The sequence below is a fragment of the Python bivittatus genome, unplaced genomic scaffold (genome assembly GCF_059951505.1).
Source record: "Python bivittatus isolate LINGU-HERP-01145 unplaced genomic scaffold, Pbiv_v1 ctg000220_np1212, whole genome shotgun sequence".
Lineage (NCBI taxonomy): Eukaryota > Metazoa > Chordata > Lepidosauria > Squamata > Pythonidae > Python > Python bivittatus.
The window spans coordinates 12,982,241-13,009,681 of NW_028277048.1; the positions used below are offsets into that span (position 1 = coordinate 12,982,241).

Genomic DNA, 27,441 nt, shown 5'->3' on the forward strand with positions numbered 1-27,441 from the left:
GAGTGCTTCCTTTATCTATTTTTTCTTGGTAGTGGGTTTTTGTGTGTTTGCGTGTGTGTGTGTATGCTTCTGCTGTTTTGAGTTGTTTATCATTCTTTTTTAATGGAATACCTAAGAGATAAATAATGCAGTTGACGTGAAATTCTAGTAGGGTAACAAAGGAGTTGGGTAGCAACCTCTTTCAGATATATCCTGCAGTTGGTCAGTTTGCTAGATTGGAGGATAAGACTTTTGATGAGATACCTTTTCTCCTCTTAGACCTCTGGGGAGATAGGTTAGGCAAAAAGTGAGAGACTTGATTGAAAGCTAAACCCATTATTCTGTCCTTCATCCAATCTGCCATTTTCATGGCTACTCCATCACGCCGGCTCTCTTCTCTTAACTGTGTTTGGCCCACTAAGACAACAATTCAGCCAACAGCTTTTCCATAAACTGGAAGCCTTGGCAGTTCTTACTTTCACATTTCTGTGAAATCGTAGCATCTTCACCAGTGTTAATATCAGAGTTCAGACTTCATCATTCCGCAGATGTTGAATTTCCTGTGATTTTCTCTGTGTGTGTGCGTGTCCTGCCCATGCCATTTATAAGCCAATATGTGTAATATTTATGCATTAATTCGACATCTCATTCATACCCGTACAACTCTGCTAAATGGCTTAACAATTTGTACTTCACATTTGCTGTAAGCATATGGATAATTGCAGATTTCAGGAATTGAAGGTTACACTGCAGCTGTTACTCTTGTCCTTCCACACCCCCTCCCCCAATTCATTTGTCAAATTAAGTACAAAGTTAACCATATTTTGGAGAAAGTGGCTGCTTGCCCAGTCTGCATTCCTGCTCGGCAAACCAGTTAGCCTTGAAGGGTCCAATAAATTGGTCAGCTTGGAAAGTGGTGACGCAGCTGGAGCATCCTTGTGCCAGATGACTTCCTCCAATGGCCCTGCACCCTTCTCGCCTGACACCGAGAGACCTCCTCAGTAGCATTCCTGATGTTCGTTCTCAGAAGCTGGTTGGGAAGCAAACGTTTTTCAGCTCTATCCTGCCTGTAGCCTGGGGTTGTTTGCCAGCATTTGTGGCTTTACAATCACATTTTCCTATTTTTAATGAGAGAAAGAGGAGAAGAGGAAACTGCCTCCCCCCCCCCACCTTTTTCGGCCTTCAGTTGACATGGGGAGGAACTGTTAAAACACCAGGGGAAAAGGTGACAGTAGCAGATGTGGCTAGGTGGGAGTGCCAAAAGTGCAAATACTAAGTGTCAAGTCATCAAGTTCATGTTTTCTCCTACCTTCTTTCTTTTCAGTACGGGCAAGTAAGACCTACCCAGAGCAATAACAGTTAAAGCAAGTGGTTCCACACGGCTTCCCCGCTTTCCCTATTGTTTTCCACGCTCTTTATGCTGGGATTATGCATGTGCCCATTAGCAGCCCATGATCAGAACAGCGAGAGAATACGGGCAGCACTGTCAGGCATCAGATCACGCACATGACGCTGGACAAGATTGCGCTGGAAGGAAGTGTGGGGAACTGGCTTTTCTACACTGGAGAAAGCCCTTCCAGGCTGCAAACTTCTTAACAATCTGAGGCATTTGTGAGCTACCAACAGTTCTATGAAGTAGGCCACTAAATTAGCCCCACTTTTCTTTTCTTTTCTTTTCTTTTCTTTTCTTTTCTTTTCTTTTCTTTTCTTTTCTTTTCCTTTCCTTTCCTTTCCTTTATTTATCAAACTTTGGTGTAGCCGCCCAACCCCAATGGACTCTGGGTGGCGTACAGAACCAGTAAATCCATAAAAACAAATAAGACATAAACACACACACACCCCAGGCAGCTCAGACTAAAGCGATCCTAAAAGCCACACAAAATTTTAATTACATTTTAAATTAAGGAAGAAGCTAGGATGGAGAAAGAATTGCTGGCGAAGGCAGACCTCAGGTGATCTTCAACCTGGTGTTCCCCATGCTCAGTATGTTCCCCCTGTCCTACTGTGGCAACCCCTTCCCTCATTGTAATGCAGTATGAGCAGGAGTACATCATTTGCACGGCACTGGATTTTGGTAAAGTTGGCCTGTGAAAATTCACTGGGGGAAGGAGTTCACTTCAAAGAGGCAGAACTCTAGGGCAGGATGGTAGATTTTCAGGTGAAACCCAAGAGATTTGCCCCCAAAGTGCTGAGGGTTGCAATAAGCATAATGCTGTAGCCCCTTTAGAAGAAATACTTTCTCTCCCGCAGTATGCAGAGGGCAATTCTCCCTGCTCCTTGGCAAGTGAGAGGGGGAGGATCCCCACACGCCTGCTGCTGCAGCCTCCTTTAAAGGAAGTGAGCATTTTTTCCCTTGCTTTGCCGCTCCCCTGAAGAACTGCTGCAAGGAGGCAAACCGTTTGTGAAGGGACAAACTCCCCACCACCACCACCCCCAGTCATCAGCCACTCTTGCGGAGTAGGATCCAAAGATTGTGCTTCATTCTCTGAAGATGAGTTCTGTTTGCCAAAGGAAGGCTTCCATAGGCAACATTTCTGTGAATGGGAGATCATTCCATTCATGTACAGCAGGGGTGCAAAAGGGCATTCTGAGAGCCCCACGTAGTTCCCCAGAATCCTTTTGTGGCCCAAGAGCCCCCGAGAGTGGGTGGAGAACCTTGGAGTCTGTTTTTGCATGGGGGGGGTATTAAAAAGGAAAATGGGGGCTTTAAACCTTGTGGAAGCTTAGGCAGGTGCAAGCTTTCATGTTTTTCCAGGCCCCAAAACCTGTTAGTTTTAAACAAATTCCCAAAACCATCCATCAAGAGGCAAAGCTCTAGTAATAATAGAAAATTGGTTGCATCCAAGTGAACAGCTCCTTCTCCTTCTCATCCTTGGTCTCTCTCTAATGGAAGCCCATCAAGTTGTTGCAGTGCTCTAAGGTTCTGCAGAAGACAGCGTGGAAGTCTCTGGCTTAAGGTGCCCCTTTCCATCCTTCAGATACCCATGCTCCACTCCCCAAATAGCCCCTAGAGAACCTGCCTTCCACATGTCACACCAAGCTGGCAGGAGTTGCAGATGCTTGATCTGTCACTGAGTTCTGGGGCAGCAGCATCTCCTCACCTCCTTGCCTCACCCTCCCCACTGTCTCTTGCTGAGACTATTAAATGGGGAAACAGCGGGTTCTTCACCCCGGTTAGGTGTCTGCCTGCAGATGGAAGATGTGTCGCAAGGAAGTGGCACTAAGCAGTCCCGACCTTCATGTGTGTGAATCCCAGGGCAGGCACACACCCAGCTCTGCCCAGCCCTGCCCTGCGTCCCTGCTCAGCAGAAGGAAGGATTTCCCAGCATAGTAGGTGTAGCATTATGCAATACAGGGCATGGAACTCATCCTCCAAGTTTCTCTCCAAAGTCTGGAGATGATGATGACAACAAACAATGACAAAAAACCATCAGCTATTTCAAATCATTCCTACACTCGAGTCAGCAAGTCCCAGGCTACCCCCTGCCCGGCAAGGCAACCTTTTCTTGAGCTGGGGAACAGCAACATTTTTGTTACCCACTTTTCATTCAGACTGATGAAAGAGAAGAGAAAATGCTTTTCAGAATTTTTTTTAAAGAGAGCTTTGGAGAAATATTCAGGGGAAGCATATGATGTTCCTGCATTGATTTAATTCCAGGGCTACCACAAGTGGGATGGGAATATCCTGCCTTCAATTCTTCAACAGTTTTGTAGCCTTTCTGGCTTCTCACACTTTCATTAAATCCAAAGGGAAGACATTATAAAGGAACCCATGGGAGGGGTGTATTTTCAGTTTGGGAGGTGTGGTCAACCACAAGGACTTCAGAATGATGGAAAGATGAGAATCAATCAATCAATCAATTAAAACAGCATGGGCAGAAGCACTACCTCCAGCTATTGAAGTATACTCAAAACAAAACCAAGAAGAATTCAAGAGGCATTCAAGCACCTTAAGAATAAAGCAGAAAAGCAGAAGCCTCTTTCTTTGGGGATGGCATTATATATAAGACACATTCACAAAGATTAGAACATGCATCCATTAGAGTAATAGGGATGAGCAGCTGACTTGATGATAATAAATATTGGGCTAATGCCATGCATTTTTCTGGAATGCCTCTAATTTTTAGATTTTCAAAGCTTCAGTGAATGTGGGATATCTGCGCTGCAAGTAGAAGATTGCTGATTCAAGTCTTGGCATCTCTTAGTAAGAGAAAATCTCCTTTGAGTCATACTCAACTCCTAATGACTTCATGGATACGTCTGTCTATTTTTCTGGACAAAAATAGAGAAGTGGCTAGCCAGTGCCTTCTTGTAAGGTGTTTGTTCAATTTATTCTACAGCCCTGGGTTTTCTTGGTGGCCGCTCATCCAAGTGTTAACCAAATCCAAACCTAGTTTTCTGGATCAGCCAAGATCAGCTGGCTTCTCCTGCCTGAATCTGCACTATCTAGGATCATACTGGACTCAGTTGCTTACTTGGCAGCTTCCTCTATTCCTATGAAGGGAATTTCTTTAGTCATCTTCTCTGAACCCAGCTGACTTCTCAGGACTGTTGTGCTGTCAGAGGAAGAACAGGATGCTGATGTAATTAATAAAAAGTAAATAATTGCTTAAAGCACAGAAGCTTCTACCAGTGCAGGGTGGGCTTGCTTGTTAAGATCAGCAAAGATGATCTTTTCCAGACTATATTTTATAAGGTGCCAGATCCATTTGGGAATGGGCAACATATACATTTGTAAAATAAAATGATGAAATGTATTGGTATCAATGCTTGCTACAAGGAACTGGTATTCTTTAAATTGTTTAGGGACCCAGCTTCATGCATTTTACAAGCCAGTCTTAGGACTGTATAGTCCTACTCATGTTTGTGCTTAGAAGAGTAGGTTTACAGGGCTGGCCCATTCAATTTCTTGGGCCCTTCCTTGAGGAATGTTTGCAGAAGATGTCAGAGTTCTTCTCCCCATATAAGATGCTTACCAGTTACAGATGGCCATTAAGTCAAGCCCTGATTGGCATTCCGGTTCTTATGAAGTATAAACCAATGTGAAAATCCTTCACATCGGGGTAGTATCATAGCTATAACGTCAGTCTCAAACTGGGAAATCCAAGTTAAAATCTCCACTAAGGACCTTGGGCCAATCATTATTTCTCTGTTCAACTTACCTTACATGATTGTTATGACAGTAAAATTGTGGAAACAACCATGCATGCTTAGAATGCGCTAAATGTGTATAATAAATAATACACTAATCAGTTGCCCCCTAGTTTATGAAATGCCTCTCCTCCCGATGGAAGTTAATAGTTCTTCCTCTTTTTGACTTTTAGGGGTGCTTGGAAAGCACCAATTTTCCCTTTGGCGTCTGGTCATGATGGCTGTCTCTGAAGCTTTTTCAGAGTTATTTCTCTTGTTCAAAGTTGTATTAATGTTTATTTCTTGTAAGCTGTCTTGAGCTCTGGAAAAGTGGCATATTCAGAGATATGCATATAAATATTATTTCCTCTTCTTGGTTACTCTTGAAAAGACTCTGATTTTCAAGATACATTCTCATTGCTTCCCATAATTTCTGCAGAACTTGGTGCAATAGTAACTTCTCAGGTTTCTGGGTCAGAATTATCATCCAGACCGCCAATCTGAAGATTGCTTGCTGAAAGCTGTAATGATTAAGAACTAGCCTAAACTTTAAAGCAAAACCCCAAAGCTTTGATTTCATAAAGCATTTTGGAATGGACTGTTAAGACACAGGACCTGTGACTTCATTTTTCATTCCAAGATGGGCTGTTCACAGGGAATGGGAAAGAACTGTGTGTAATTTTGGTCTAGAGATTGCTATATCTACAGCTCTGGGTTCATGTATCTTATTACATCATGGCTTGTCTAACCATAATTTATTGAACAAACCACAATTGGCTGGGTCTCTCACAGCACATAGCATAGTGCAATATGGGAACCCAGCCAGAATTAGATAGTTGATAGATTTAGAAATTAGGGAGCAGAAGCTTATGTAGAAAATAAGATGAGCAATGAACAAATGTCAGATTTCCTGGAGAAAATCTGTTAGGTAGTTTTGTCAAACTGCTTAGAAATCAATATGTATATGTATATTTGTGTGTGTGTGAGAGAGAGAGAGAGAGAGAGAGAGGGAGGGAGAGAGTTACTGCGTAATACTGAGTTGCAGACTGTGGATGTTTGCAATGCAGAACTTGATAGGCGTGTTTGGATGATAGGCTAGGTGTAGCTTGACATTACTTTTGAATGCTCCTGTTTCTGCTAGTTGACTCCTCCATAACCTCTCGGTGTTGACTTTTTGTGCCCATGACTTCTATTCTCAGGAACGAAAGAAATAAACCAAAAACAATCCATGGTATATTTTACTTCTGTTCCTTTGCTTGACAGGTGACAGAGATCAAGGACACAATAGGACTTAAACATGCCACTGGTGATAATTGGAGAGGCACAGGATAGGGAAGAAGGTTAACTTGACATGATTTGGATATTGTTCATGACTAAGTGGTGTGTGTTGGATCATCAGAACATGTATGAAGCTTACTGTGCAGCACTTCTGCAGTTCTGGCCAAGTGCAAGGCAAAGACTTGCTTTCTGGAAGACCCCATCTTCTAGGGCTGGTACTTGGTTAGCTTCATGAGAAGCGGCAGTCGGCAGCAACAGGACATTCACAACGATGGTCACCGGCCTTGAAATGGCAGGCCTGACTGGGTGATCAAAGCCTGCACTATTTTAACATGTGTTGCATCTATGGCCCTCATGTAAAAAGGGATGAGGTTTCAATTGCCCTGTTACACTGGCATTTTGAAGCCAGCGACTTTCACCGCAGACACCCCTGCGAGTAAGTAGTGCAGAATAGTTGGCCCTGGCCAGCCCAGAGAATAGGCAGAATGAGGCCGCCGTCTTGGGTGAAGAATACAGCAGCAGTCTCTGCCTCAATTTTCCAGACCCCATCAGCCCTTCTCTTACTGGATAAAGAAGAAGGATTAAAGGAGATCTGGGACAGGTGTCCAAGGTGGCCACGTCATAAAGGAGACATTCCCATTCGGAAATCTCGGGACAGCTTTCAGCACCCAAAAGCCTCAGGTGCACTCCCAAAATCCCTTCCCAAAGTTGGTGCCCCAATTTGTGACATTTAATTTAACAGAAGGAGAAATGGTCCAGTAGGTGGGGAATCACCCTTTTAACTGTACTTAATTAACTGGCTTTCATGTTATTTAGGTTTAAGTGTGCTTGAAATTGCACTGAATTTCATTTTTGCTCTGGCCTCATTTACTTATTGATTTTGGAGAGCGGTCCCTCATGGGCCAGAGGGCAGTCTTGGACTTGAAAAAAATTGAGTCTGATGAACTTAGGAGAGAATTATAGTGGCTGTTTCTACCACTACTAATATTCTAGGCTTTAACCCATCTTTAACAGCAGGGCTGAAAGAAGAGAAGGGAATGCCATGAGAAAAGCAGTGACAAAACGACAACTGCTATCTGAGCCACGGATCTGCCTGCCCACACAAATGGTTTTTCCGAGAAACCTTCCTAGGCTTGCCTAACACCAGCAAAGGACTATTTTTCCTCATAAATCCTGAGAACTAAAACTTTGTGTGTGCCTTTGCTTTGAGATGGTAGCAGTGAGGAGCTGTCTCCCCAAAGAAGGGAGATAGCTCCTCACCCCCTATCTGGTGGCTAGGTTAGGGCTGCCACACTTTCTTTGGGGTTAGAAGACGGCAGATTTCTCAGGATTTACTGAGGAACTGCTGGATAATTAGCAGCACAGCAGTTAGCATTTCCTGGTTTTGCATTGTTTAAAATAACAAATCCTTTTATCTTACTTAGGCAGATACAGCCTCTAATCCAGTGTTTCTCAACCTTGGCCGCTTGAAGATGTGTGGACTTCAACTCCCAGAATTCCCCAGCCAGCCATGCTGGCTGGGGAATTCTGGGAGTTGAAGTCCACACATCTTCAAGCGGCCAAGGCTGAGAAACACTGCTCTAATCTGTAGCCCAATCTACATCATTGGTACTTGTATGCACAGACCTCCCTAAAATATGACAACTGAGGAACCACTTGAAAATAAGCTGCACCCTTAAGCTACCACTTCTTGCATCTGGCTCCTTCCCTGAGCCACCATGACCCTGGCAGAAGGCCGGAATGAAACAAGGTGGTTCCTGCAAGGCTGAAGTCTGACTACAGCTGTTCCTACCATATCTCCTCAGAGGCTTTCCCTGGCAACATGCCAATCTGGAGAGCCATTTCACAACATCAGTGACCGATGCATCACAGAGGGAATCTCTAATCTAGGCTGAAGATGTATGGGATGAACATCTAAAACATGTTTCTCAACCTTGGCAACTTTAAGATGTCTGACTTCAACTTCAACTTCAGCTCCCAGCATGCTGGCTGAGGAATTCTGGGAGTTGAAGTCCACCCATCTTAAAGCTGCCCAGGTTGAGAAACACTGATCTAAAATGACTTTCAATTGTCCATTTGACCTTGCCTCTGATGAAAAAAAGGACTGTTCTGCCCTGTCTCTTCCAGTTCTTAAGGCAGGATTGGATGCTGACAAGTACACATTTCTCAACTGGGCCTTCTTTTCATTTGTGCCCTCACCCCAAGCCCATGGGTTACAGCTGGGAAATTGCACAATGTGTTTTGAAGTGAATCACATTCATATTCCCCAATCAAAATAGCACGCTATCTTTCACAACCATGGAGTTAGCAAAAGAAGGCTTAGATCTTAGCTCCACCCCTTTTTCCAGCAGCAGTGTCCCCATCTGTTGTTCTAAACAGTGAGCCCTGAACCACGAGGTCCTGCTTTAAGGTATAAGGGGAAAAAAGAAAAAAAAACCTATTCCTTAATATTTTCATCACAAAAAGAGGAACTTGGAACCCCGGAAACCCACATCAGAATTAAATTGGCTTACATTCCAAAAATAAAACCAAATGACCTGACAGTGAAAGGGGTGGGTATACTTCTGTGCAACAGCTTCCTTTCCTTTTCATTAGGGGAGGATGACAGGCCTTAGCAGTCACTGCATGACTGAGAGACACTGCAGGATTGCACTCCTGCTGATGGATTACAGAGAGATGGATGGCTGACCCTCACTTTTTTCTTTGCAATAATGCAGTGATCTGCATGACAGGCAGTCTTGTTTTCCTTGGTTTGAATTTGCTGTGGTCACCATTATTCATTCAGTCGTTGCATTTATTATTCCCTTTTCTAGCAAGATATTCTAGCAGAATGTGACATGGGGCAATTTCTCTCTCCCACCTTCCCACCCGCCAGTAAATTAAGTGGGCAGTGACTGACTCAGGCTTCTCCAGAAAGCTTCATACCTGAGCAGCGATTTCAACTCATACCTTCCTAGTCCAAAGGCTGTTTTCCCCTGCTGACTCTGTGTTCTCTGTCTATCTTTGAATCTGCAGAAAACTGTAGTGGCATGACTTTTTTTGTTCCCACTACCAATCTGTATCCTGCTTCTCTGGCCTCCATTTCCAATCATTGCCAGTCACCTGGCTTCTTTCCAAGGTAATGGGTAACAAAGCCTAACAGTTTTACACACCTTGAGGCTATTTAACATCAGCACAGCTAAAGATAAGCCTGTTTCATTCATAGGCTGGTGACAGGATAAGAGTAACATAATGGGATTATGGTAGAGAAAAGGTGCTGCCATTGTTAAGGGCAAGTGGAGAAAGGACCTAAATGGCTTTTTAGTTGTCAGACACCTCAATTCTGAATAAAAAATTTTTTTTCATATTCGCTTCAGAGTACATGTGGTTGACAATTCTGGGCTGTTTATTCCAATATCAGAACATTTAGGTACTTCACTGTTTTTTAAATCTGCTTTTGATACACACACATACATCTATATATCTATTTCTATAATCTAGCCAAATGTAAATGCAACAGAAAAATGTCACATATGACCATTTGGATCCAATAAATGCCAGATTCTAATGTTTCAGTCAAGCAGCTCTTAGATCAGGATAAGGACTGGCCATGGGGACAGCAAATTTCGTATCAATATAGTTTGCTGAGTCCTTGGGGTTCTCTGAGCTTGGTTCTTTTCTTGCAAACGTTTCATTACCCGGCTAGGTAACGTCTTCAGTGCTAAAATGGGTTGGGGTTTGCTCTCTGTTTATGTGCTGTGGCCTGCCTTGCCAGTGCTGGTGGGGGTGGGGGGTTTGCTTTGCTTCTCTGGTAGTTCCTTAATTAGCATAGCATAGCATATGCATTAGCATAGCATTGATTAGAACTACCAGAGGAGCAAAACAAAAACCCCAGCCCCACCAGCACTGGCAAGGCAGGCCACAGCACATAAACAGAGAGCAAACCCCATCCCATTTTAGCACTGAAGACGTTACCTAGCCGGGTAATGAAACGTTTGCAAGAAAAGAACCAAGCTCAGAGAACCCCGAGGACTCCACAGTTCAACCCTGAGCTACACATATTCACCTCTATTAATATAGTTTGCTATCAACTCAAAGATGAATGAATAGCATGTCTGCTCAGCTTGGGGAAAGATCCCAAGGTTATAACTGCTCTACTTTCTCGGCTATCACTGCATGATGCAGAAATCTTTCTTGAAGCTAAGAAGGATGGGAGATGGATGAAGGAATAAGGGATCTATTTCTCCAGTAAATAAAGAAATACATGTAGAAACAAGGGTAAGAATAATTGCAATATGATCTCCCTGCATTTAATTTCTGCACGCTGTACAACTGTGAAATATGCACTGGAGGAGAATGCCACCTTCCCTGCCTCAGTCTTACTCAGGAAAGTTAGTGAGTGTGTGTGTGTGTGTGTGTGTGTGTTTCTGATCTGGTAATTATGAATGCAGCTTTCACATTCACATTAGGCTCTGTCAGAGTGTGCTGTGGGAAGCAAGTGAATATTTAGCGAAAAGGAAGATGCTTGCTTGCTTGCTCTCAAGCCAAGGGATTTGGCAAAGATTGCTGGGGTAGGATTGCCAATGCCGTATGTAAGACATCCTTGGCCAAAAGAAAATAAATAAAAATATATTGTGATGGGCAAGCAGAATAGCTTTCGGCGAGTAGGCCTAGAGCTGCAAACAGAGAGGTCACTGTGTAAAACAGGGACTAGAGCGGTAGAGAAGCCAGAGGCCAAATGATGACTTGGCATATGAGTGCGTGGACCTGGTTCAATGTAAGGATAGTCTGCCTGGGCAAGTACAAATCTTTATCTGAATTGTGGCAAATAAGGTTTGATTGGCCTAATTTAGGGCAAGTGGGGAGGATATCTTTGTCACTGCTGCTGCGACATAAAAATCTGTTGTCATCAAGGTATCTGTCCTGTGTGAAGGATGGTAAATTGTTCAATAATTTATCATAAATCCTGATGTATCTTCTGCTTACCTCTGGACTTAGGGTAGAGTTCCTCATCCTGATAACATCTTATGTATGTAAGTGGGGAATTATGGTAGTGGATGCAAAAACATCTGGAGAGCACGAGATGGGGAAAGACTTTTTGAAAACCTCACATGATGAGTGGCATATATTACTCCATGAGGGAAGGAGGGAACCCTTAGCTTGAAGCAGCCAGGTCGAAACACCAGATTAACAGGAGATCCAGGTGCTGTCCTGGGATGGAAGAAAGTAGGCTTGAAATTCCTGCTTGGGTAAATGTGAATTCTCTAATATATCTTTGGAAACTGATGTGCTATTAGGAATTGCATTGGTAACAGATAGTTGTAGAGGGAGGATTTCCATATTTGTGGAGTTGTCATTTTCTCTCTGTCTCTATCTGGAGGTTCTTTTAACGTGCCTGAGGAGCAGACATCCAATAGATGTAGCTTTACATATACAGTACATGGAGAAAACTTGAATCCTTGCCTTTCATCACACTGCACAGAAGTCAGGGAGAGTCCTACATAGCAATTAAGGACAGCAGCAATAACACTGTTTAACACTTCCAGGCATTCAGAACACTTTTATGCACACTATTGTAGGTGGGGAACTTGAGGCTTTCCAGATGTTGCTAAACTATAACTCCCAGCCAGCATACCAGTGATGAAGTACACTGGAAGTTGTCCTTCAGCAACCTCAGCAAGTCCTCGGCTATCCTTCCTCCTGGATTATTTTGTTGTAATCTATATATCATCCTCCTATATTGCAGATCAGAGCATGATTTAGCAAAATTCATAGCATGGATGTTCTGATTTATAGCTCAGGGTCTTAGCTGCACCTTTGTACAGTTGTTGTAATTTACATAGTTTGGATAGAGATTGCTGTATTGTGGAAAGTTGGGAATGAGGGATCCACATCTAGTTCTTCTCTGTGCATGTATACCAAGTTCACAGTTTTGGGCATAAGGAATGAGCAGAATTAACAGAATCTCCATCAGTCCATGATACTTAGATTAGAGGAGCCCTAAGTAGGATCTTTCTGTCGGAGAAAAACTGTGAATTGGTAAAGCTGCTTGACTATTGTATTTTCATCTTTTCAGCTAGATGAAATAGACCATGTTTTTTAAATGAAGTGAGGATGATGTGATGGAAATTCCTGGCTGCCTTTTCTTCACCCTACAGTCATTTTTAAGTAAAAATGATGCCTGCCTGCTTGCCTATCACAGAAAACAGAACAGTGCATGAAGAGTATGTTTAATGCATACTCTGTGTACATATATGTGAAGCTTGCTTTTTGTATTTCAGGTTTCCCCGATCTTGTGTCTTCCAGGTGTGTTAGAAGACAACTCCCAAGACTCTCCACAAACAGCAAGGCTGCCATCTTTTTGTTTGCCCCATTCTCCCCTCCTGGTCAGACAGAAAAAAAGTGTGATGAGTGTACGTCGGGCATCACAAGCATTTGCACGTCTTTACCTTCAGTTCTTGGGGACCACACCCCCTCCTCATCTGTCTCCAGCCAGGGCTAAAAGAATTGTGCTGTAGGCAATATAGAATCACCCTCACCCATCTCAAAATCTCAGGTCTCTCTTTAGCAGAGCCTTTCAAGGATGTCAGTGGAAAGTCCTTGAAAGCAGGTCTCTCCCCTTGATCACAAAGAGTGGAGCTTTGTGCAAGTGAGTATTTGTACATGCCTTGATTCTCTTAAAACAGAATAGGCACCTCCTTTAAATAATCCTACTAAGCCAAGGAATGCAATGGCAGTCTTTTTGAAGAGAGTCAGAAGGAGGTACATTTGGATCCAGTTTTTCAGCCGAGCAATTGGGCATAGACTCAGCTGAGTCCGTGTTCTTGTTTATTGGAATCAAATGTAGGCCACATCTGCGCTGCAGGCAATTTTGCTTCATTCTGGTTTTGATTTACTTGGGGTTCCAGTTGCTTAAGTGCTGCTTTTCTTCTCATCCTTGTAGAACCCCCAAACTGAACCCTTGCTCTGTGCTTCCCCGGCGTTTGGTTTATTTCTTCTCAGAAACACCAGGGCCATGCAAGGCCACTGAAGCGGTCAGCTGCTGACCCAGAAACTGCAGTGGGTGCTTTGCTCAAGAGCTGTTATACACGAATGGTGGTTCCTCTTCTGGGGCAGGAGCAGCAAGTGAAACCCTTCTTCCTACACCACTTACACTTCTGTCTGTCTAGGCCACAGTCAGCCAGCTAAATTGTCCAGTAGCCTCAATCCATCCACCTTCCCTCAGCCCCAGGTTTTCAAGTGAAGGGAGATTTCAGTGCCCTGATCCGGGTGATTTCTGTTGCAATAAATGGACTAGATTACTATTTCTAGTAATTAAACAAGTGCAACAACAAGATAACTGCCTTGCTCCAGAGACCTAAATGCTGACGTGAAAATTTGGGGGAACTGGAGTGGATCTGTGCATTCTGTCTGCATCTGGCACTTGACCCAAATTCCCAGAATTCCTTCTCAGCAGGTGTGGGCTAATTAATTACTGGGTTCTATAAACAATCCTCAAAGGAGAACCCACAGATTTGAAGTCAGGTCCTGACTGTCTTAGAGCATTAGAGCCGGTTTGTTTGGATCCTTTTTTATTTTTATTTTTGCAGGGGAGGACAGGGCAGCAAACCTCAATTATGAGGCTATAAAAGACTCTTCTTGCAGCTCCTTTGCTACTCCAGTAACACTGTTGTTGTAAGCTTCTTCCTCCAGGGCAGAGCCAACTACCTAGTCCTGTAAATAGTTTCGATTTGACATTGATACTTTCCCCTGCCCTGCCTTTCATCCTAGCCATCAAAACAATTTCATTTCTAGGCAGGGGCAGCAGAGGTATCTGCTGAATCTGGAAAATTTACCAGAACGATGGAACACGCGTTGTGATTTTGTGACACGAGTTCCGCTCCTTATATACATTTATGCAATGTTGCAATGCGCGTACAAGATGTCAGTCCCACTAGGTGGACCAGACCATGAAATCAACTCCACAGGAAGGCTAAAACTACTTCTACTGAGAATGGCTAGGATAACAGAATCTTGCAAGACTGATTGAGCTGTGTCTCCTCCTCCTCCTCTCCTCTTCCTCCACTGAATAAGGGAGGCGTCTGCCTGAGCAGCTTTTCAGAGTTATCTGTAGGCTTAAAAAATGCTTCAGCCCCTTTTGCCTATGCAGTGATTCCTGCATATCTCTGTCTGTCAAGGTCAACTTCCCTACTCTCTACCCAAGGGAAGCCGTGTTTGCATTGCGACACATTTCACCCCCCTCCCCCAACAGATGCCCATGAGAGATGGGGAATCTTTGGCCCTCCAGATGTTCCCAAATTACAGTACCTATCAGATGTGGCCACCACAGCCCCTGGCTGGTTTGAATAGGGTTTTTGTTGCATGGCTCTTTTTAAAGCCCTTTTCCTTTACTGTCGAGGAAGCAGAATTGCCGTTATGCCTTATTGTTGAAATATTTTTGTTATTAAAACTTTAGCAGGAGTTATTTTATTTAAAATTACAGCATCCATTCCCCATCACCACCACTGTTGAACTTGGTTGCTGCTTGGACATAATCATTTGTGGCACTCTATTGTTTCAGCTATTGTGGCTTTAATGGCCTAATGTTATGTTTTAGTTTTAGATTGTGGTTTTTGAAACTGAAGTATTGTGCATTATGGTTTTCATGTAAGCTGCCTTGAAAGGTTTTTGCTTTGAAAACTAACAAGTAACCTTTTTGAAATAATAGTAACGATGACATATGAAATCTGTTATGAGAACTGATAATTGCTTCCTATTTTTAATGATGCCAATTCTGGACATGGTTATTTGGAAGTAAGTTGAATTCAGCACAGGGAAACTTTCCTCATAGGATTTGATTACATTCCGGAAGAGATTTAAACATTGATTAGTATTATAATATGACTTTGAGACCAAAATCATTAGATCCTGCCACTTTAGGCTACAAGGAAGGGCTGCCATTTTTTGATGTTTTCTCCATATTAAAAACAAACAACATACCACTTGGAAACTAGCTGATCAAGGAGAAAGAGCCCAATCAAGATATTTTTCAGTAGTTCAGCTCTTCTTCCAACAGAATTTAAAACCCATGCAAGGGTAAGCCTTAAACAACAGGATTCTTCTTCCGCCAATGTGAAAGACTACACTATCAATTCCCAGTCCATTCTCATCCATATCAAACTTTTTAAAAAGAAGACACTATTATATGTGTCTATTTTTCAATCCCATGTGCACATTCTTCACTCAGAAAAGAGACTGGCCTTAACAAAGCTATTGCAAGATTGCACACTTGCACGCTTATCAGCGGTCCTTTCTATTATTGTTATTGATGTTAGAATGTTTATCATTTCATTCTAGAGACTACAGGGCTGATGATTAAAATGTGTGTGTGTGTGTACATATATATATCTATATATCTATATATCAATATCTAAAGATATACCTTCAGCCCACAACTTTTGGGAGACAATCCAATACATTTCAACATTTCAGTTCAGTATATTTCAAATAGATCAATCTCCATGCATTCCCCAAATCTCTGCTATCTGAAAAAAATGGAAATGTGCCTGGGATTGGGCAACATGGAGTCCTCCCGATGCCTTGGACATTATCCCCCATTACTGGCTAACCTGGGTGAAACTGATGGCACAAAACATTTGCCAGGAGAACCCTCTCAGGACGAATAGGCTGATTTGTGCCAAAAACCTAAAAAGTGTCTTTCTTAACCCAGCACAATATTTCAATACATTCAGATGTTGCCTGATCTGATTGCTGAAACTTCTTTACAGAGATTTTGGGGGTGGATGCTTGTTTGAAGCGTATAGTCAATGGACAGCATAGATCCTTCACCATCACTCTTGCTGCTGCTTAGGATAGTCCTGATATACTGAGGGTTTAAGAATCAAAGTGTTGCTGGGCATTACAAGGAAAGGCACCTGGGAAGAAGCATTAGGGATGAGGGTCACATTTCCTGGCTTAAAGGTCTTCCCATTATTTCAGTTCAGATCATAGTGCTGCTTTTGTTAACATCCATGGCAGGGATCCCCAACTTTTTTAGGCCAGTGGATACATTTGGAATTTTCAGAACCTTCCTTGGACATTTTCACAAAATGGATAAAGTAAATACGTCCAACCTGAAATACCAGGATATCAGCAGGCAAACTGATGAGGTTGCTCCCCAGTTGCAATCCTCACAAAATCCTTTCTGCCATTTTAGAGTACTTTGTTCCTTTTTTTTTTTTCCTGGGCATGTAGGCATATTTTTAAACAAAGCACTAGACTACTGCCATTCACCATTTATTGTAGGACTTAGTGACATTCCTGAAAATAAATGCAATGCTCGAAGCTGGTTCTTTGCTTTGCAGCATGCTAGCTTTCCATTTATTTATTTAGACAGTATAAATGAGAAGCATTGAGGCTATGGATGCCCAGGGAGATAACAGGAGATGCATAGGCACCTCTGGATGCCATGCAGGGGAACCAGCTTCTAGGACATCTACTAGTAGGAAGAGGGAAGGACAAATGTCCTGGTACTCCTCTGCCAAACATGAAGAGCTCTTCTGGTTTCTACCTTCTCAAGGACCACGCCTGAGCTCTAAATTGCAGTTTGCTCATCCTCAGAGGAAAGGGCATTTCTCTTTGGAGTCCATGAAAAAGTCAGGCAGCTTTTCTAACATATCCACAGAAGGCTGGGTATTGAAGTTAGGGACAGTGTTCTCTGTTGGAGACTGATTTTTTCTCATCTCAACTATCTTCCTGTAATGGAGGATGTTGCAAAAGAAGCCAGCAGCAAAGCATATTCTTGGCTAATATGCCCCATTTGCAGGGAAGAGTCATTGTGTTTCTTGACAGCTGTTCCTTCTTGGAAAAGGGAAGTGTAATTCAGCAGCCTGGGAAATCTCCTGTATTTAAGTTAGCTAGAAACGTAGTTCCCTGAATTTTTAGAAAGAAGTTGCAGTAATAACTGATTGAGGCATAACATCTGCCCGGAAAAGGAAGCAGGAAATGGACTTTACTTGACAGCTTCATTGCTCTTCAGCTTTAAGGTTAGCTGGGCAAATCACTGCTGCTTTGGCCTGGCGGGGCAGCTTCATCTCAGACCTGTGGCTGGCACAAGTAGGCAGCCTCACTCACAGAAATGGAAGGATTACAGGTCAATAACACAGCTTGCCTGGAAATATGGAGATCTGCTGCCAGTCAGTGCAGTTGCTACTGATTTGTTAGAAGGCCTCTGTTGCTACAATCACCTAGCTGTACCTTATGCTCAGGAGCAGAGAGAAGCCATCCTCTGTGTTATTCTTGGACTAGTTGGACTGTTTCTCCTAGCAGTGCTCATCTGCCCTGTCATCGGTCATCCTAGTTGGCTATGCTGTAGGTTGTAGATCAACGCATCACTTTGGAAAAGCTGCTGCTCCACACAATAAAGGTAGAGGCAGACTGGTCCTTTGAGTTTTTTTCTCACTGTTTCTACTGGAGTTGTAGAGTGGTTTTGAGCTCCATTGTCCAAAGAGGAAACCTATGCATTGGCCGAAAAACTACTGCATGTTCAGAAGAGGCTGGACTTTGCTCTCAAATGTGCAAACCTATAGAAGAGTAGGATGCTTCGGGTAAGGTGTCTACAACCTCATCTGCAAAAAAGGGGAGAGAGACATGGCATGGCTTAACATAAAAGTTGAATAAGCTAATTCTTAGATGGATAGTTGCAAATTTGTAAGTGATTACACAAAATTCAAGGAGGAATACAATGCAGCTCCCCACGGTTGGGCAAATTGGTGGACTTGCTACTCACTTTCAGTTCAGATGTTAATTGCTAATTGGTAACTTCAAGGCTTCCCCTGGTCTTCTTTCATATGGTAGTCCATTTTTAAACCAGGCAGCTCTTCAAATACATGATGCCTTCAGAGACGGGACTATCTTTTGTAACTGGAGATTGATGGCCACCCCATTCAAGAGAGCCAGTTTGGTATGGTGGTGAAGTTGCTGGCCTAGAAACCAGGAAACGGTGAGTTCTAGGCCTCCCTTAGGCATGAAAGCTGGCTGGGTGACTTTGGGCCAGTCTCTCTCTCTCTCAGCCCAACCCACCTCACAGAGTTGTTGTCGTGGGGAAAATAGGAAGCAGTAGTATTATGTATTGAATTGACCAAAAGACATATTTTAGGTATTGAAGTGAATTGACCAAAAGACATATATTTTTTAAAAAGTATACTATTTGAATCCAGCTCTTGTGGTTTCTAAGCTGTGCTTTAGGGCTTGACACACTACGTGAAGCAGGATTTACAGTTTGTTCAACCGAGGTTAAAAGTAATCGGAGCTGAGTTTGATGTTTGACTCCGCCATTCTGGTTTGTGAACATGGTTATGGCTTAATGTGGCCTAGAAATGAGAAACTGTAGCCAATGGTATTTTTCCACTGCTGTTTCCAAGCTCTCAATACGAGATGCCTCTCTGAGAGTAAGTGCTGACCTCACTGCCTGCCCTGCTCTTCCTCCCTCCGCCACCCCTGCTGGCAGCCCACACCCCCTCCCCATTCCAAAGGCAAGTTCATTTTTCAAGAGATGAACAGCCATCCTTGCAAAATTCAAACTCAAAGATCAAAGACTATAAACTCATGGGCAGCCTTGAGGCAGCAGACCAGATAAAACCGTTTTCTTTCACATTTGTTTCCAAATAGGGGCAAAAGGGCAGGCAAGAGAAAAGAGTAGAGCGATGGGTCTTGGGGGGTGGGGGGAGGCATGGCCAAATTTACAGTTTGACAAATACAAGGAAGGATATTGAAGGACGAAGGGAAGAGTTATATTTTACAGAGGGGACCGGCTTCCTTTGCCTCTGTGGCCTGGCTGGGGAACAGACCCCTCTCTAGCACAAAAGCTCTTCTACTGCAGCTTGTCAATCATCCGAAGAGTCAGCTTCTGGAGAATAGGTAGAGGCAGCAGCAGAACTAGCGGCAGGCAGGACCAAAATCTGCAAGTTGCCCATCTGGATTATCCATGTTGGAGATCACCCTGCCAGGATTAAGCCCTTTTATCTCATTATTTTGGCAGCAGGGAGGGGTGAAACATGTGCTTCTGTTTCCCGCTATTAAAATGTGTGTGGTTTAAAAGTACTTAATGGGATCCAGATTCATAGGGTGGCACGCTTCTTCATTTATTTGTAAGCTGCAAGCCTCTGCGTGTTAATGGAGGGATAAGTCTCCCTGAACTCAGTGGGACTCGCTTTTGGCTAGAGGCAGAAGAAGCCGCTGTAATCCTTTGCACTGTAATTTACTAACACTTGTGGCCACTTTTCAATCTGTGGGGCAGGTTCAATTGGTAGGGCCAAAACTCCAGAGCCATATTTTTCTTCAGTTTCTTCTTCTTTCCAAATGTTCTTTGAAGCTATTTTGGGCTGGGTGTTTACAAGGACTAGCGTGTGACGGTAGACAAATTAAAGTGTGATGTGCAAGCCTTCCTGTTTCTAAATCAGAAATAAATTGAATTTTCAAATAAGCTTAGCCCTAGATTTGTGTAGAAAATCTCATTGCCACGATGTCCTTCATAATCATAGATCATTCTGTCGGTGTTGATGGGAGTTGTAGTCCAGCATTTTTGGAGACTGGAAAAGCTGAGTCTCAAATTGCAGCTTTAGGTTTATATTGGGGAGATGCAGACTTCAGTCTAACCATCTTAGATGATTCCTTGGGGGGTGGGGTGGCATAGAGAATTATCACCTACAAGAACTGCATTGGAGAACAGGTTGGGTAACACTGAAAGAAATAATTAGAATGGAAAAAGAAATAGCAAAGATATCATTCTTCCTTTCAGTGGTGTTAGCCTGTAAGTTTCTTCGATTTCGCAGATTTTTATGCAACAGATTTGCATCCAGTGGATCAAATGCCATTGCAATTTACATTACTTGCATGATGATATAATTAGGATTATTTGCATTTGTGTAATTTGCATGATACAAATATCATAAATTATGTTTTACATCAGTTGATGTAATTGGGGTAGTGATGTCATTATGCAGATAATGTAATTTGCATCATTTGCTTAATTACATCATGGGCAAATGTAATTTGCACTATTTCCATTGCCCTGTGACATACTCTTTGATTTACTGGATTTGCAATTCTCTTTTCCCATTAAAGCAGTTTCACTATTTATAGCTCACCCTAACTCTAATGGACTCTGGGTAGAGTACAACATGGTAAAAAAAAAAGCATTAAAAACATAACTAAATAATAGAAGACAAGAATTAAAAAAAAATCCTACTGTATCAAAGGCACCATTTACCTAACCTAAGGGCCAAACTGTTGCTGGAACAAAGCTCCTTCTTTGAAAAACTTATAAAGTAGGAGCTATTAGTACATTTTACAGAAGACAGGGGACTAATTCACTAAGAATATAATCTGAAGCATGTTTGCTAGAAGAAAATGCTGCTGAATTTAGGAGGATTTCTGTTGGAATAAGCATACAAAGAGGGGGCTATACAAGTTTCCAACAACATGATATGTTTAATGGATTCAACAGTATACATTTCCTGGATCCAAACTTGGACTGGCAAAATCTTTGGACTTCTGGAAATCCCCTTCTAGTAACATAAATGGCAGTTTATTAAAGCTTGCCACTGTAAAGACTGTTCTTTATTTTGGCACAATCAGGAAACTTGGATAAGGGTTCCAATTCCAAACTTTGAAAAACTCAAATCAAAATTAAACAGTGAATCGGGATGAGAATAGTAACCCAATATATTCTGTGTACCTAGGTTTCTTTTGTTGATTATAGCTAGACTAGTAATTGCAACAGATTTTCTGCTATCATTGTTTTTTTTAAAAAAATTGTGTGGAATTATTAAATAAATTTTGGCTGTCATTTTCCTGAAGATATTTACTGCGGAATGGAAGTGAAACTTGTTTCACAGGATAATATGAGACTAGGAGCAGCTGCGACCACATGATTGAAGCCCCACCGCTTTTTAATATGCAACACACATTAAAAAAGGGGCAGGACTTCAATCATGACTGCCATCTTGATTTTTTTTTTTAATCTCCCCTCCCCTGTGGACTTTCCTGAATTAGGCTGAAATCAGCTTGGTGAAAGTTGGTGAATGAAGGTAAAAATAAACTGTTTCTAACAAATGACCTTTTGGATGAATACTGCTTTTCATAAATGAATTGGCCATGTAATAAGGCCAAAACTACACCGTTTGCATTCTTGCTTGTCATCTAATCTACACGCAGAGCTACGTGCACATTTGTGTTCCTTTACCATAAGTGCTTGTTACTGTTTGTCGGTTTCAACGCTTTCTTTCCCATTCCTTGTCCTGTGTTGAGGGTGGAAAGTTTTGTCAATGTCACAGGTGCCTTACACAGTTTTATGAGCAGACAGGAGGAGGGTGAAGAGGAAGACGTTCAGGGAAGTTATGACATGAATTTCATTAGAGGCCAGGGTAGAGCATCCTTTAATTTTGATCAGGAAGCAGCTTGTAAGCAGAAAGTAAAATCTTTGTGCTTTATCCCTATTTCTGATCATCAAATTCTACTGAGGTTTGAAGATACAACTATTGTCTATTAATTGGTTAAATCTAAAGATGAAACGGTGGTGTGCGTTTCCCTCCCTTTCCTTCTTTCTCTTTCTCCTAGACGTTTTGAGGAATCTTAACTCAGATGAAGATTTGTACTTCTTTTTACTCTTTATACAGTATTAGTCTTTTTTTTTTACTTATTTAAATAACCTGGCTGACCTGGACTGATCTAGATAACAAAGCACGGATATGCCTAGTTAGTACTTGGATGGGAAACCCCATGGAAAGCCCAGGGCTGTAGGCTAGACTGGGAAGTGGAACAAGTGTTGTGGAGGGAGATGACAAGCTACTGTGTCATGCCATGAAACCTGCACAAATCTGACCCCGTAAGTCACCAGGAACTGAGCTAGACTAGAAGGCAACACCTTTAAGTAAAGCTAATAAGTAAATTCCATTTCAGATTAGGAGTAAATTATAAATTTCATAAATAAATGGGCTGACAGAGGTGGATTGAGGGAGAAAGTTGACATCTTTTACTCCACAAATTTCCTTTTCCAGGCTACTATTTGCTCTAGGAAAAATTCAACAACAGTTTCTTTTACAGGACAAAAATCATTTTAGGAATAGTGACTTTCCCGGGAGAAATGGTGCTAAGGCAGAAGTAACTATTTTCTATGCTGCAATCCAAATTAAAATATCATAGAAACCTGTTATTGGTCAACTTGCAGATGCATTCAAGTATTTCTCAATTTGTTTTGCTAATCTAGGAGCCAGAGCCTTGAACTGAGACCTTAACTGTGGAAAGCAGGCCTTTAACCTTGGTTATGCTATCCTTGTTTGTATTTTAACATCTTGGGATTTAAAAAAAAAAAAAATCCCTTTTCCTGGAATGATTTTTCTGTTAATCACATCCCTGATATGTAATTCTACTCTGATTAACTGTCTGTGATATTCCAATTAGGCAATGTTTGCACGCCATGTTATTGTCCTTGAATATAAATAGCAATGTGAGAACCTCCTGTGCTAATTTTATGATTCTTCTTTTGCTGACGTAGCTTTCATTTTAGTTTTGATGAGCTAGGTCATACCAAATGTCAGCAAGGTGACCACTTGAAAGGAAATGTTGCTGGAAACTCAGTCCCTTGAAGGTTGTGTGCAGGAAATGACAGTAATGAAACAAAACACACTCACAGATATTTTATTTGGGAAAATTAAGAGATAGTGAAATCTTAAATGGCTACTTACTGCTTAACATCCCTTGTGATTTTAAAAGCTTCCTCTGATTCCATGGGCTTCCATTTCCTGATCCATATTCTCCCCCAAAATAAAAACTAGTGCCTATACACTGTCCCATAATGTGATTTCTGTGGTTTTGGCTTAGCATAGTCTCTGAACCCAGCCATTGTGGTTTATGTATGATGGTTAATGGCTTAATGTTATGAATGAGCCAGATCATCTTTTTCAAGAAACATGGTTAAAACTAACAGGAATTTTCATGGTGTGTGAATCAGCCATTGTTTGCTCAGGCATGGTTTAAACCACAACTGGCATGCTAGCTGGGGAATTCTGGGAGTTGAAGTCCTCACATCTTAAAGTTGCCAAGGTTGAGAAATACTGCATTAAGCCATAAGCCATAGTTTATGAGCCATCGTGCCTGAGTTCACAGCATGTGAAGCAAAATCATCTTATGTGAACTGAACATTCATATTCAGCTGTACCTATTCCTGCAGCAAAATCATCCAGGCATTCTTTTAAAAGAAAGGGGCTTGGGAGGGGGGAGGCGGAAGAGAGAAAGGAAACAACATAAAAATGGTTCAGAAAAGCATACTTCACCAAACTTCTTGCTAGATGAAAATATAGAGATATTGCATGCACCTTAAAAGGTGATGGGGAAATGTGTTTATTTGTTTAAACATGTTTCAGCTGCATTTATAGACTTGTTGTAGAGGGCAGCAAGTCATTCCCAAGGCAAAACGCTACAGCAGGATCCTTTTCTAACTCACCATCTCTCCCTCTTGGTATCCCTTTCTCTGAGAGCAACAAGGAAAGGCTATAGCAAATCCTTCCTGAATGGGAAGTATTTCAGGTGTCTTGTGCAAAGTGGCTGAGGTTTGGGGGAATTGTAATCCAGGCTCAGAGGAGACTCTGCTTTTTATATCTACAATATACCAGGCTGGGGAATGTTACTCTGAGAGAGGAGTAAGGCAGGAGGGGTTATGATTTCAGTACTACCCAAATTATTTGTCAGTTTCCCCATTTGATTGGCCAGTTCTGTGATGAGAGATCTGAGCCACTGCAGACCCAAACAATGATCCAGTATTGATTACTGCAATTGTAAAGCAGCTGGTTTCTCTGGTTGATTCCCCAGCACTGAAATGGGGATGGAAAGACCTTATTTTACATGCCTCTAAATATTGCTTCTGCAGTATCTGCAAAATCAATATTATTGATGTTAATCTTTATCCCAATGAACAATATAAGAGCAAGTCTTCACAGCTTCACTATGCTTGCCATGGGTTATTCAGTTAACTCAGTTTTGGGGGTTCATATGCCATATTCAACATAAGCTGACTAGTACATGTGATTGGTTAATCCGTGTCATGTAAACACAACACAATTTTGAGTTCATACATCATGCTAATGCATAATATAGTTTTGGTTGGTGTTGGCCTAACCTGATGGGTAAACCAAACTGCTATAGTTGCAAGTATTAATGGTTTAGTATGATGTATAAACAAATCATGATTAGAATTATGGTTTAGTACCATGTGTGAGCCAAAGCTCAGACTTGACATCCAGCTGAACTGAAGTATCCAACCCATCACCTAATGCAGGATATAAAGTACCTGTTCAAAGCAGGTTGACTTCCTTCTTGAGATTCCAGGAGACAATTCAATCTCAAAATAAATTCAATTTTGGAGACTGTTTTTTGGGAAAGTATAAATGTAATAATACTAGAAAATAAATAAGAGGAGGAGAAGGAAGGGAAATTATCCCTTCTGGCAAAAATCACCCATGAGGAAAAAAAAATATCAGTAAATATTGTTTTTCAAAAGTTTTATACATGCATATTTCCTGCAGGCTTCTTTAAGATTGTTTTTTTAAAAAGTCAACCATCTAACACTAACTGGCTACATTCCTTTTTTTTTTTTTTTTGGTATAATTTTATTAAATATTTTTTAAAAAGAAAATAAAAACTAATACAAACTAATATAAAGTGAGAAAAAGAAAAGAAGAAAGAAATCAAAGAGAAAGCTAAAAGTGCAAGAAAGGAAAAAAGTAATAGATGAATAGAAAAGAAAGAAAAAAGATACAAAGAAGTAGCTTCTGATCTTTATAGCAGTTATAAGTACAATTATAAATTTACCTCTTAGTCTATGGTAATGACATGTTCTCTTCTTTCTATATTCTGTCTAATCAAAACCATAAATCATAAGTTCATTTTTTTCTGTTTCACACAAAAAGTCTATTAAACAAACTGGCTATATTCCCACCATACTCTACTTTATGCTTTGCTAAGTAAACTAAAATTGTCTGAGTTCACACAACCTATGAAACTATGGTTTTCATACCACATTAATTGGGTTCATACAACACTTTTAACTACTGTAAAACCAAAACAACCACATTACTGCCTTAGTGTGTGATATAAATACATCCAATTATAGTTTATTCAACAAACCATTATTAAAACATGTCTTACTATGAATTGTGATCCCAGGCCACTATATCTATTGAAATAGCTCTTTCTGCCACAATCATCAAGGCACATAGTGGTACACAAACTGTACCACTTTAATTGTACAAATTGAAAATGCCCTTCCCAGTATTTTGCAGTCTCTCTCCTAACGCAATTAAAAGTTAAATTAAGCCATTTAGCATATCTCAGCACTATCTAGACTCAGATTTTGTTTGATTCTAAATGCAAATGCAGACTTGACAATTCATTATCATTCCTGCAGTACAGGAACATGGACCATGAATTTTTTAAAATGGTAATACAAATAGTCCTTGTTTAGCGACCAGAACTGGGACTGGCAACTCAGTCATTAAACAAAGCAGTTGCTAAGTGAAACTGCTTATGATCTTACTTCAGCTTCCCTTTGCTTTACAATCCTGTGAAGGTCATAAATGTGAGGATTGGTCGCAAAGTTACTTTTTCATCACCATTGTAATTCCACATGGTTGCTAAATGAAGACTACCTGTAAGCAACATATGGGCTATTTTAGGTCATATCAATGGGTAGGATCTGAACAAATTCTCATTAAAATTGTCTGGGCTTTAATCACAACTCCGCGGCACCATTGACTTCAGTGAGCCCCAATTCAGTCGAGTTTCCCTAGGCTGCATTCGAAGCTTCATTCACCTCTGAGTAAAGCCTGTTGAACTTCCGGGCCTTGCTTGTTAGACCACAGAATATTACAGCTGCCCTGCACTTTCAAATCCACCTCCCTGCCCCTTTCTTCGAAGTAACCAGGACCAGGACCCGGCTTTGGAAATTTTATCCCTTTTCCACGTCCGGGAAAAGCTGCAAAGCGCTTCGAACGCAGTCACCGCCAATGGACGGCGCGTTCCCACACTTTTAACAAGTTAAACTCGGGTGTTGAACGCGAAGCCGTGTCTCGCATTTTAATTCGGAGGGGGGGGGGGCTGGGACAGGTCAGCGTGCCGTGGCGCGCTCAAGTTTGGGAAGGGGTCGCGCGCGGCGGAGGCGGGTGCTTCGCTCGCGAGCACCAGATGGAGCACTTGAACAGCAAACTTTCCGTGGGCCCTGCCATTGGCTGAGGCTGGGCCAATCGCGAGCGCCCTCGGCAAACAATGCAACTTTCTCCCCAGCTCAGTGCGGGTTCCTTTCTATTTTTTCTGCTTTTTCTTCCCCTTCTTTTTCTTTATTTCTCCTGCCGTTGTTCCCCGTCCGCGCGCTCCTCTCCGGCGCCTTGGTCCCGATCGCCTGCGCGGGTGGGGAGCAACGGGGCCGGGCGCAGGTGGATCCGCCTGGAGAGGCGTTAGCGGCTGTTGCTTCTGAGTGATGGAGCTCGCAGGGACTGCCGAGCCTCGCCGCTGATCTCCCTAGCGCCTGCAACGAGGATTGGCCCCATGGCTCACTGCCCTTCCTGACCCGTGCGTGTGAACCCGACAGAGAGGCTTAACGGATTTCTCCTGCGCGCTCCCTGCCCGAGGGGAGGCAGCAGCCGGGAGGAGGGCCCACCCATGCCAGGACTGCACCCAGCGTTGAGCAGCACGGCTAAGACGAGCGGCGGCAGCTCATCCAGCGCTCACGACTCCGATTCTCTTTTCTCCTCCCCAGATGGAATTAAAGGGCGAACGGCAGAGGAGAAGGGCGTGAGCCTGGCCGAGAAGAGCGGCGCCTCCAGCCAAGGTAAGAGCCGACTTCAGCCGGCGGCTGATCCCCCCCGCGGGGGAACGCTGACAGCAACCCGCGGCGGAGGGAAACGGCGACTGGCGTAGGAAAGGAAAGGCGAGCCCGGCCCGGCCCGGCCCGGCCCGGAGCGGGAGGGGGGGGGGTCCTTTCCTGCATTTTCTCCGCCTCGTGACTCGCCCGGGAGAAAGGAATTGTGCGCGCGGGGGTGGGAC

At 42.5% G+C, this 27,441-nt stretch overlaps 1 protein-coding gene across 3 annotated transcripts in view; it reads left to right on the plus strand.

The window, feature by feature from the left end:
* The window catches only part of HDAC7 (histone deacetylase 7), a 201,146-nt gene that overhangs the window by 51,398 nt on the left and 122,307 nt on the right, over positions 1–27,441 (plus strand). The window contains exon 2 of one of the 3 annotated variants that reach the window (XM_088137919.1): positions 27,155–27,226. The exons of 1 other annotated variant lie outside the window; for it this stretch is intronic. In XM_088137919.1, the coding sequence (XP_087994045.1) occupies positions 27,155–27,226 (72 nt within the window). Of the gene's footprint in view, positions 1–26,653; positions 27,227–27,441 lie in introns of those variants that run through there. One more of the 3 variants, XM_088137918.1, reaches the window with a different exon arrangement.